This window comes from Agrilus planipennis, unplaced genomic scaffold (genome assembly GCF_000699045.2).
Source record: "Agrilus planipennis isolate EAB-ADULT unplaced genomic scaffold, Apla_2.0 scaffold5, whole genome shotgun sequence".
Lineage (NCBI taxonomy): Eukaryota > Metazoa > Arthropoda > Insecta > Coleoptera > Buprestidae > Agrilus > Agrilus planipennis.
In genome coordinates, this window is record NW_020442468.1 from 3,562,236 (window position 1) to 3,573,902 (window position 11,667).

At 30.8% G+C, this 11,667-nt stretch overlaps 2 protein-coding genes across 2 annotated transcripts; both read left to right on the forward strand.

Moving 5' to 3' along the window:
* The first annotated feature begins 117 nt into the window (after positions 1-117).
* LOC112906685 lies at positions 118-2,834 on the forward strand. Its single transcript, XM_025981302.1, has 3 exons — positions 118-335; positions 1,907-2,047; positions 2,541-2,834. Exons 1-3 carry the CDS (start codon positions 287-289, stop codon positions 2,747-2,749), a joined length of 399 nt encoding a protein of 132 aa, XP_025837087.1. The 5' UTR covers positions 118-286; the 3' UTR covers positions 2,750-2,834.
* Positions 2,835-9,266: 6,432 nt separating this feature from the next.
* LOC108736359 lies at positions 9,267-11,593 on the forward strand. The gene is made up of 3 exons (XM_018468762.1): positions 9,267-9,532; positions 9,750-9,932; positions 10,276-11,593. Exons 1-3 carry the CDS (start codon positions 9,463-9,465, stop codon positions 10,491-10,493), a joined length of 471 nt encoding a protein of 156 aa, XP_018324264.1. The 5' UTR covers positions 9,267-9,462; the 3' UTR covers positions 10,494-11,593.
* The last annotated feature ends 74 nt before the right edge of the window (positions 11,594-11,667 follow it).

Genomic DNA, 11,667 nt, shown 5'->3' on the forward strand with positions numbered 1-11,667 from the left:
TTCTATTTTTATATTACCTATTTGTATTAAATTGTTCTAACTAATAACAGAAGGAAAATTTGTCCATGAAGTTAAGATTCTACGCTCATTTTCTTGCTACCATGTGACCTAGTATTCGTTTCTCTCTTGGCCTACTGCGATATTAAATTCGCAGTTGTTGTAACCAGTTGTTTTCACTGGCCCAGTCGATCATCACAAATAAAAATAAACCAAAAGCGCACCTTTTTTGTTCTGTTCTAGACACGCGAAATATTCATTATATAATATAATACAACATAATTTCGAAATGTTCAAGCTAGTGCTGTTGTTTACGTGTTTAGCCTTTTTGGACTCGGGTAAGTACAGAGGGAATAATGTTATTTACAACGCCCTACTTTTATTGTTATTGAATTATAGCGTTTTTGTTATAAATTTTTTGTTTTCTTCTAAAAAATACGAGAAAAGAAGAAATAAAATGTCTAAATTTTATTATAAGAAATGATGAAAAGCTTTACTTGGTTGTCTTTTTTTTTTTGTAAAAAGTTGTGAGGAAATTCGTGTCTGTAGTTTGGCAAATTTACTAACGTAAAAGCGTTACGCAATCATTGGATTGGGAAAATCGCCAATTGTTATTGCCTTTAAAATCTGCAATAAACAACTATAAACCAAGGACAATGGAAATGCATATAAACTGTAGGTAGAAATAATCAAAATACGTACATTTTATTAATGAAATTTCAATAAAAAATAAGTTTTAGTTTAATTAAATGCTAAGGCGTTAACTAAAGCTGAATATAAACTAAAAGATTTTCCTCTTTTCTCTTTTTTAATTGTCTATTTTGTACTGAAAAGGTCAAAGTTTGTTTAGTTAATTTGTAAATAGCCTTACGCGAACATGGTCAATAAACAATATGTTTCATTTTGTTTTCGATTAGAATCTAATTAAATCTTTTTGCAGAATTTTCTTCACCTTTTATCATCGACAACTTTCGTAGTTATTTTTTGTAGATATATATTAACGAAAAGATTTTTAAATTTGTGTATTCAGTATCTAACAGAAATTAAAAATGTCATTAAAAGAATTGTAAAATAAAAGTAGTTTTCCTTGAAAATCTGTTACACGATATTTTTTAAAAAAACGCTTTTATTGAATTTTAATATTCTGTTGTATAAGATTTTATTTAAGGATCGCACTTAGTATTTATTATATTTTCATGATGAGCTTAACAAATAATGCATTAGTTTTAATATTCTGACGGAAAATGTCTGGACTGAAGCAAAAAACTCAACAAAAATGGAATTATTGATTTACGCTAGAATTCTGAATTGATTTGGTTGAAATACTACTATGTCCTTAGCCTGTAAAGCTTCGGATGTTATAAAAAGTTAAAGGCAATGTTACTCAGTAGTAAACTAAACTAAAAATTATCATTGTTATCAGTCCGAAGACTGGAGCATCTCCACTCCTTCCTATCCTGAGTCAATCTTCGTATTTATCGAAAACTTTAGAGCTACCTTCGTATCTTTCCTTCATTTTATTGTTTTTATATCTCCCTTGGCTCTTCTACACCCTTTCTAATTTCCCCTTATATCTGATATAATAAATGTCTTCCTCTGTCTTTGTTGTAGGTGTCTAACTAGTCCTTCTTGTCTCAGAAGGTACCTTACTATCCTATTCTCATTGAATTTCATTCCATTCTTCTCCTACTCTCTAATATCTCCTCATTTTTTAATTTAATCTGGATGTTCTTCTGTACATCTTTACTCCTGCTTCTCTGTTTCTTATATGCCTCTCACTTACTCCTTATGCCTAAAAAAGTGTCCTAGCTTCCTTTGTTTCCCTTCTTCTTAATGAATTCCATAACGGGAAGCGGTTCGCAGTTGTTAAAAAAATTATCATTGTATTTCTTTTTTTTTTTGTTTCCAGCATACGGCTTAAGATGTATTAGTTGTAACTCAGTCAAAGATCCCGATTGTGCTAATCAGCCCCCTCAGAAGTATAGTGTCGAATGTGCCCATTTGGTTCTCAACATATACGACTCCTTCTGCCTCAAAAAAGTGACAAAAGGTAAGCAATACCAAAATATTTTATTAAGAATGTGTCTACCACACATTTTTATATTCTGAATTATTATTTGTTGACGATATTTTTGTGCCTTATTATTTGATTTTCTACATTTCAACAAGCCAAGATACTTATTAAAACAATTTTTATCATTATTGAGCAAGCGTAGGGGGCAACACGCTTAAATTAACTCTCCAATTGAAGTATATTAGCTAATAAAATTCTTGTCTACACTTTTAGTGTAACAGAGAGAAGGTAAACGAAAAAAATTTAAAGAAAATTATAAAAACTTTACAATATCATTTTAAAAGTATGACTTTCTCTTTCTTGGATGGGAATAAAATTTGTGTGAATATATTAATATGTTAATTTTCAGTTTAACCTTTTAAATTAAAGTTCGACAAGTTGAAAGGAATTTGTCAAACATTATTAAATACTACAACAAGTAGTAATTCTCTCAGATGGTATTTCTTAAATGATTTTTTTTGTGTTTTAGACCGCGATGGTAAAGAAACCACCGTTCGTAAATGTTCAGCAGTTGAAAATAAAGATTTTACCAATGAATGTTCTGTAAATCCTGGAACAGAGTTAGTTTATTGTCAGGAATGTAAGGACGATTTGTGTAATTCTGCAAACACGAATCGCTTCACATTCTTGGGAATTATGAGTGCAATCTTAGTTTATTTTGTCACTAATCACTTTTAATTTTCCGATTTTTATCATAATTTAAAATTTATATAGCCTACTCTCATAATTATTAAAAATATTGATCTGACATCGTAATTTTAAATAAAAAGTACCTCGAGAATTTTTAGTTTTTATTTTTGTTATTTTTACAGTTTGTTTTTTTTTTGTTGTTANAGTAAAACAAAAGTGCTGACATACAAGGAAAGAAAGTAAGGAAAGGGTGAATATAAAGATAGGAGACGAAAAATTAGAAGAAGCGGCTGATTTTTGGTATCTAGGAAGTCAGATAACGCTGAATGGAAGGAGCAGTAGAGATATAAAACAGAGGATAGCGTAGAGTTGAGTCACCTGCAACAAAAAAAGTCATTTATATTCTCGCGAACGGTTAATTCGGAAATTCCTAAAATTTTGTTAAAGGTGTCTGTCTGTAGCGCGGCGCTGTACGGGTGGGAAACATGGACAGTCGTCACGGCAGAAAAGAAAAGGTTAAAAGTGTTTGGAAATATGGTATTGCAGGTGAATGATAGGGGTACCGTGGGCAGAGAAGGTTAGAAATGAAAAGATGTTAGAAATAATAGGAGAACAGAGGACTCGACTGCGAAAGTCAATAAGAAATAGAGGAGATAGGTTGATCAGGTGAAGGTCTAGTTAGAGAGATATTAGAGGCAAAAACAGGAGTTAAGATGAGTAGAGGTAGATCTAGATTAGATTACTGTTCACAAATATTTAGGGATGTTGGTGTTTTAGTTTTAGAAAAATGCGAAGATTAAAGCAGGACAGGACAGAGTGGTGATGCGTGTCCAAACAGTCTTAGAATTGACGATCTTATGGTGATGATGACTGGCTTTTTTTACAGTGTACCCATCAAACACTTTAAATAGATTACCTGTGTTAGTCAAATTTATGTTATATTGAAGCATGGCCATAATAAATTTTGGGTTCCTAAACATATAGAAAAAAACTTCAATATGATTAGCAGATTAAATTCTTAAATCTACGTAAATTTCACAAGTCCAACGTGTGGTTACAAATAAGTCTGATTTTAATTAAAGTAAATAACCATTACATTCATTACATTCCAGATATTACGTGCGTTCTTAGGTCATGCAACGAAACCATACACCATAAACCTTTCGTTCGGTTAAATTGATGTTATATATACCTACACATATATTTTTATACAAATGGTTTATCTACTTTTAATAAACAATAAATTACGTAACTTGCTGAATGTAATAGTACCTAATTTTGAATGCATACAACACAAATGTAGAAAGAAGTAATAATTGTTGTTATAAATTTCGGAAAATGTAATACGTATGTTGTGAAAAAGTAGACTAATAAATTTTTGAACAAACTGTTTGTTTTATTTTTCTTTGATATGCTTGACTGCAATAAAAACAAAATTTATCTCGGCACCTCCACCAAAAGTAAAGAACTCAAATTTTCTGAGACGTTTCTTTTAATTTGTTTAGATTATAAAAAAAAGTATTCATCAAGTTAATAAAAAAATGATCTTGTGACACTTCTTTATCAGTAATGATTGATGACCTTATGGAAATATATGAATGACTGTTTTATGTATGACATTAATTTGCCTGATGTAGTAAAACTATTTAACTTTTGCGTTAAGTCAAGAAAATAAAAAGTTTAATGAGACATTGCAAGCCATTTTATTACAATTTGACGAAAATTCCAGGAAACTGCTCCTTAATTAAATTAACATTAAAATACAGAGAATTAAATGAATACTTCAAACTAGGACTTAATTTGTTTTCTTTTTGGCAGTATTATTTTTTTACAGAAAGTTTATAACATCTGGGTGGACCAATTTTTGTGCAGTATTTCTTTTTCTTTAATTTGTATTCCTTTACACTTTCTTCTGAGTTAATACAGTTAACAGGTTTTGAAACGAAAAAATGTTTTCGTGTAGGGCTTGACTTATGTGACTTTTTCTCGCGCTTGTGTTCCCTGAAATTATTTATTTCTTTNTCAGTATAGGTATAATTAATATAATAATTAAACAGAAAGCATTAGATAATTGGATAGCAAATAATCGGTAATGTTTCTCTCATGTCACACAAATCAAAGAGAAACTGCCACTTGCGTGATAACATACAGGGCAGTAATATATCCGAAATCAATAGCTATAAAACAACTGCTGTTTTCTTTATTTTTTTTGTATTTTCTGTAAGAAATACTGATCTTATTAAAACAATATATTAAAGGATCTTTCGTTTAAACAAAGCGCTACGTATTTTATTACTTGCATTTCCATAGTAAGTATTTATTAAAAGACTAAAACAGAATTTGCAAATTTTTCAATGATCCTGAAAAACCTAGCGCCAGAATAAAATACATACATAAAAATATAAAAATAAAATTGTGTTATCCTTGTTTCGAATCCTTTGGATCGAAAAAATGTACTATTATCCTTATGACGCTTAGTTTTCCATCCACTCCACAAAATCGACCGGAGCCAGGCGGATTTCTGACGCCAGTCTAACAATAAACGGACGAGAGCCAAACAATTTTCATTTCTGTCTCAAGACTGAACACTGCTGAACTCAAAGTGAGATACACAACAGTATTTTTATTCCTTGTACACCGTTCAAGTGTTGTTTGTGGGTCAATCAATTAATTCGAAATGATTAAATCGATCGCTGTTGTTTTTGCTTTTTTGGCTGCACTTGAATGCTGTAAGTAATTATCACTTTATATCGTCTAATTTCGATGCTTTATTATCTGTTCATAATATATTTAAAGTTTTTAGAAAACTTTTATATTTCAGGTGAATGTTTTGTTTGTGTCATTCTTATTAATAGAAATCGCCAACGCGAAGTCTAACAACTAATTCTTACGATTAAGTGATCATAAAAATGTTAAAAAACATATTTATAATACCGGTTTCATCTTTTCTGTTGATAATATTTTTCTATCCTATATAATTGACCTTAATCTCATATCGATTTACTTTGCTAACGATTTGGAAGGATTTAAAAACAGCGTTCAAAATCATGACGCTTCTTTATTTTTAGCATATTTTATAATGATTTTAATCAAATTACATATACGCAAATGTTCTTGGTGATTTAGGGGCGCAACATATTTTTTTTCTCTTGCAAAAATGCATTTATCAGATACTACGTGTTTGAAATAATTTTGCTTTCGTTTTAATTCATTTTAGTCGCGATTGGTACTAATAAAGAAAAATTGGGTTAGCACTGTGAAAACTTTCTAATTTTAACCGTATTGCATTCGCTTACCATGTTTTTATGCATATTAACAAATATACTTAACATAACAAAAGAACATAAAAAGATATTTATTAGAAATTGTATGGCTCATTCCAATCATGTATTTTACAGACAAAAGAATACATAAAGTAATTCTGTGTATTAATCAGTTTTGTGGTAATTGCAAAGTTGCATTTTATATCAGCAGAATACCTATTAATAAAAATTAATTTAGAATAGAAACGTTAAAATACCAAAACTGCAAACGCTTTTATTATTTTTTTAATTTAAANATCTAAAACAAAGTATTTAACTATTAATTTTTGTATTTCAATTTTCATTTGATATCGTCTTGTTTTACATTTAATTAAATGATTAATAACATCGTTGGTTTGGGTGTGTCTATATAAATTCGGTAATTGACTAAAGAGAATGTGGATGCCACAGGTTTATACAATTTATTAGTATAATTGAATGAACAATTAAATGCTGTTTTAAAATTAGATAATTTCAATGCAGAAGAACAATATTGAAGTGTGCGTAGTCTTAAAATATGAAGACATCGACAAGATGGCTGCCGATAATTGACTACACAATGTGGCTGCTACAGAGTTGTACAATTTATTGGATACATAGAATGAAAAGTTATACGATGTTTTAAAATTAGATACTGTAATTTTAATGCCAAAAATCAATTTTGAAGTATGCGTAGTATAAAAAAACAAACACATCGACAAGATGGCTGCCGTTTTTTAGATGAATAAAACATGGCGGCTACACAATTTAACAGTTTACTAGTTTTATTAAAAAATTCAATTATTACGCACTGTTCTTATTAAATAGAAGCAAATTTACCAAGCAAACGTTACTGTAGAAGCAGATATCGATTTAAAATTTCTACTCGGCGTCGACTACAACACAGGCAACCCACCTTTACCTGATTTTACCGTTGTTGGTATTGTCTACCAACGAAGAAAACTTAACTTACCTGCTTTTGTTCGTATTAGTTTGCTTCGTTTGCTCGTTGATTCCTAAACAGGTGTGTCCAGTCATGTGACTGGAATGTTTAATTACTGCTGTTGACACTAATGAATGTCCGCCGATGTCATAAAAGTTGTTTCTGTCAATGTTTGTTTAGTGTTTACTTTTAGATTAAATGGTAAAATATTTATAATAACGTGATGGATATCAAGTGCATCATTTTCGCAACCGTAGTGCTTTGTATATCGTTAATTAATTCCGGTATGTATCGCTTCTCATTTTAATTCATTAGTCATTGATAAAATTTAGGTTGAGTTACACCCAAAACGTTCAATTGTTTCAATTAAATTGATGCTTAAATTATTTCAGTGGATGCTATCAAATGTTGGGACTGCAGATNTATGTTTAATGAATATTTAACTAATTTATCCATGCTAAACCTAATTTACTAGAATGTTTAAAAATCTAGAACAGATCATATTCATCAAAGGATCGGTTGCATCACTGCTGCTTCTTATCCTGAATCAATAAACTAAAATATCCCCATATCCTTACCTATTTGCCAACATTAAACTAATCTAAGCCTACACCTTTTTACTCCTATCTCTGTCTGTAACTTACTCTTTTTGTCTCAAAAGGACAGTAACATACTGTAGACCTAGATCAGCCCCTCTTTACTCTTGTTTCTGCTTCTAATCTTTCTTTAACTCACTCTTCATGCTTCAGAAGGACAATAATCCAATGCTGGTCACCATCAGTGCCTTTTTGCTCTTATTTCTGCTTCTAGTTGTTCTCTAACCCACTCTTCATATATCAGAAGGACAGTCTTCCAATCTTTGCCTCCATCAGTCTCTTTTTACTATTCTTTCTGCTTCTAATGGTTTTCTAACTAACTCCTCATATATCAAAAGAACAGTCATCTAATCTTGACCTCCATCACCCCCTATTTATTCTTGTTTCTGCTTCTAATGTTTCTGTAACTCACTCTTCATTTTTCAGGACAATCATCCAAAGTTGGCCACCATCAGTGCCTTTTTGCTCTTATTTCTGCTTCTAGTTGTTCTCTAACTCACTCTTCATATATTAGAAGGACAGTCTTCCAGTCTTTGCGTCTATCAGTCCCTTTTTAATATTCTTTCTGCTTCTAATGGTTCTCTAACTCACTTCTTATATATCAGAAGGACAATCATCTAATCTTTACCTCCATCAGCCCCTCTTTACTCTTGGTTTTGCTTCTAATGTTTCTTTAACTCACTCTTCATGTCTCAGAAGGACAGTAATCCCAGCAAGACTTAGTCCATCTTTACTCATGTTGCTACTTCTAATGTTTCTCTAATTCGCTCTTCAGGACTCAGAAGGACAGTCATCTAATCTTTACCTCCATCAGTCCCTGTTTACTCTTGTTTTTGCTTCTAATGTTTCTTTAACTCACTCTTCATGTCTCAGAAGGACAGTCATCTAATTTTGGCCTCCATCAGTCCCTCTTTACTCTTGTTTCTGGTTCTAATGGTTCATTTACTCACTGTTCATGTCTCAGAAGGACAGTAATCTGATCTAGACCTACATCAGCCCCTTTTTACTCTTGTTTCTATTGATTTTCATAACATTGAAATGCATATGTTTATAAACCTTTTGAAGGATGATTCAAAGGATTAATTTGTTTCAGAGAAGAGAACAGGCGTGACTACAGTATTTAGAAAATGTTTGCCTGTTTCAAGTCCAAATGATTGCAAAAGCGCCAGTAACGACTTAGAAATTGTCAACTGTAAAACATGCGACACCGATGTGTGTAACACTTCTTCAGGGAAAACATCCACAGCGATCCTCTTCTCCGTGCCCCTGTTATACATATTTACAAAAATGATGTTCAACTAAATTCTTATAATTTTTCGCACTGTATATATTTATAGAAGAGATATATTTTGTGTTATTTCATGATCTATAATGTTTTGTTGTATATTATCACGACTGTTATTTTAACCAANATAAAATATTTATTAAAAAGCTTTTCAGCCCATTGCTCTACTCCTTCAAACTGCAAGTTACGAAAATGGCCGCCAAACATTCGGTAACTTAAACGATTAATTTATAATAATCAAACAAATAAAACAGTATTTTGACACTAATGGTGGCTGAGCAAATGTTTTCGGCAGCCATTTTGACTAAAAATTATTATTTTGGTAAAATACATGCACATAATTGTTTAATAATCCTTCATACAAAAGAAAAATAAACAATTTTGAATTAGTTTGTTAAACACCTAATCAAACACTTTGTATATTGGTAGTATATTCTAGGGTCAGCAGAAACCTTAATAAAAGCTGTTTGGGAAGCAGTTCTGCCAACGCAGTCACAAATGTTAAATGCTTAAGCCATTAACATAATAAGTCACCAAAATGGCAGCAGAGTAAATATAAATATTGTTGTTGTTATTCTAGTTATCGTGTTATTGAATGTACGTTTATGACTTTTTTGTGTTTGTTTTAATGTGAATAATAACAAATTTCTTGTAAAATGTGCCTTAGGACCACAATATCAGCATTAACCCTTTTTTTTGTTATCTTTTTGACCGCTATTCAAAAAGGTAAGTACAATTTACATATCTAAAACAAAGTATTTAACTATTAATTTTTGTATTTCAATTTTCATTTGATATCGTCTTGTTTTACATTTAATTAAATGATTAATAACATCGTTGGTTTGGGTGTGTCTATATAAATTAGTATTATGCTCGGTTGATTATACGAGTGGTAATCAAAAAGTTTCGTACAACCTGTTTTTTTCTTTTCAACAACAAAAAGGTAACGCGGTACGTTGTTACCAGTGCGGTTCTGCCCAGGACCCAAAAGGCCAGGATAATTGTGGAGCTTATAGAAAATTCGACAAGACACAACACATAGCTGTAGAATGTAATACTGAAGAAAGCCATGCACCAGGTTCATTCTGCATGAAAGTAACGCAACAAAGTCCGAAGGGTTTCATTTGTAAGTAACCAATACTTAATTACTTCTGCTAATTACAAATGTTACCTAATATACATACCAATAGAGCCCTAAATAACATCAATTCATTTAGGGCTAGGCATACTTGATACAAAACAAAAACAGTTGCACGTGATCATAACTTCGTTAACTTAAGTTACGTTAACCAAGCAGTGTTAGCAGATCCTCTCGAAATACACAGATTATGCCTAAAACAGGCACATACTTAGGGGAATCTCGGGGAATCACCCTGTGTTCCTTTTTATCCTGTAATAACGCCAGAGATCACGTGCAGTTGTATTTATTCTAAATGAACTGTGCAAATCACTTAAGAAAATATTTTTAGGGGACGGTAGATGGCGTCAGGTAATTCGTAGATGTGCGTCTGTAGCTGATACGGGTGTCACGGGGGTGTGCAATTGGGGTGTCTATGAAAATGGTGTCTATTGGGAAGAATGTTACTGTTCTGAAGATGAATGTAACTCGTCAAATGTTACAAAGACTTCCGTTGTGATGTTTTTTGTTAGTTTAGGAACAATTTTATGGTCGTACAGAATTTTTTGAATAATGTACGTTATTTGAATGATAATTAACACCATTAGTACAAAAATTTGTTGATTCGATGCTACTTCAATTGCTGTTAAGCGTATCTATTTACAACGACTAGATTTTCAAATGTATTATTGTCAAAATGGCTGCTTACTATTTGAATCTCTTTTATTTTAAGTAATCAAGCTGTTAAGTATTTTTTACTATGTATGTATTTAATTTATATTGATACCGTCCATATTCGTTATAGACTTTACCACTTTTTATATTCGAGTAGTAGTTATAATAATTTTATATAAATGATATTTTAAAGCAACACCAGCAGTTTGTTTTACATAATAAGCATTTACAATGGCTGTTTGACATTTGAATATAAAAGATGGCAACCTAACGTTTGAATACATGGCGTTCATCCGCCATGTTCGCGCCATGTTTGTTATTGTGAAAATATTAAAACAAAATGGAAAATACACACATTTATTCAGTTTTCATTAAATACATAAACAACAATTAAACTAATATACAATATATTTCGTATATATGCTAAAAAAATGCAACAGTTCTTACAGCTTTTTAGTGGTAACCAAAACAAACGTGTATTGTCATACATTGACTATTTTGGTTTGGATATTTATAGGAGAATATCACATAAGGCTTTTATAATTTATCTATTTTTGTATAATACATTAATATCGATCTATTTTAATTATGTTGACATCTTTCTAAGAAGAATTTTATAGCACCAAAACTATTAGAAAATAAACAAGGCGGTCTACAATATACAAACTATACAATTGGAATAATTAGACAAAATAGTTGTTTAAATTATGGACCTTATTTACCTACAGTTAAAATAATAATATAAAAGAGGTGTATATAATATTTTGATAGAAAACTATCCGATATTTGATTAAACAATAACAACAATTTAACGCTATCGTACATCAACATTTATTAGGTATAATATCTAACAACAATGTACAATAAGTATATAAATAGTAACTAATTATCCTTTTTGTGTACCTAAAAGCGATATTTAATTACCTGTTTCCATATTTCGAGATGTTATTTTGATAAGGGCAGGTACGAACTTGTAAATAAAAAAATAAAGTCTTTATCGGTCTCATTGTCGTCACAAAGAGAAAGAGATCAGTTTGAATTTTGCAAACGTAAATGACGAAGTTTGTCT

What these genes read in the sequence shown, in the direction of transcription:
- LOC112906685 (XM_025981302.1), top strand. Translation starts at nt 287, where the DNA reads ATGTTCAAGCTAGTGCTGTTGTTTACGTGTTTAGCCTTTTTGGACTCG. An exon ending in TTTAGCCTTTTTGGACTCGG is followed by an intron (nt 336 to 1,906) that starts GTAAGTACAGAG and finishes TTTTGTTTCCAG; the next exon opens with CATACGGCTTAAGATGTATT. An exon ending in CCTCAAAAAAGTGACAAAAG is followed by an intron (nt 2,048 to 2,540) that starts GTAAGCAATACC and finishes TTTGTGTTTTAG; the next exon opens with ACCGCGATGGTAAAGAAACC.
- LOC108736359 (XM_018468762.1), top strand. Translation starts at nt 9,463, where the DNA reads ATGTGCCTTAGGACCACAATATCAGCATTAACCCTTTTTTTTGTTATC. An exon ending in TTTGACCGCTATTCAAAAAG is followed by an intron (nt 9,533 to 9,749) that starts GTAAGTACAATT and finishes AACAACAAAAAG; the next exon opens with GTAACGCGGTACGTTGTTAC. An exon ending in AAGTCCGAAGGGTTTCATTT is followed by an intron (nt 9,933 to 10,275) that starts GTAAGTAACCAA and finishes AAATATTTTTAG; the next exon opens with GGGACGGTAGATGGCGTCAG.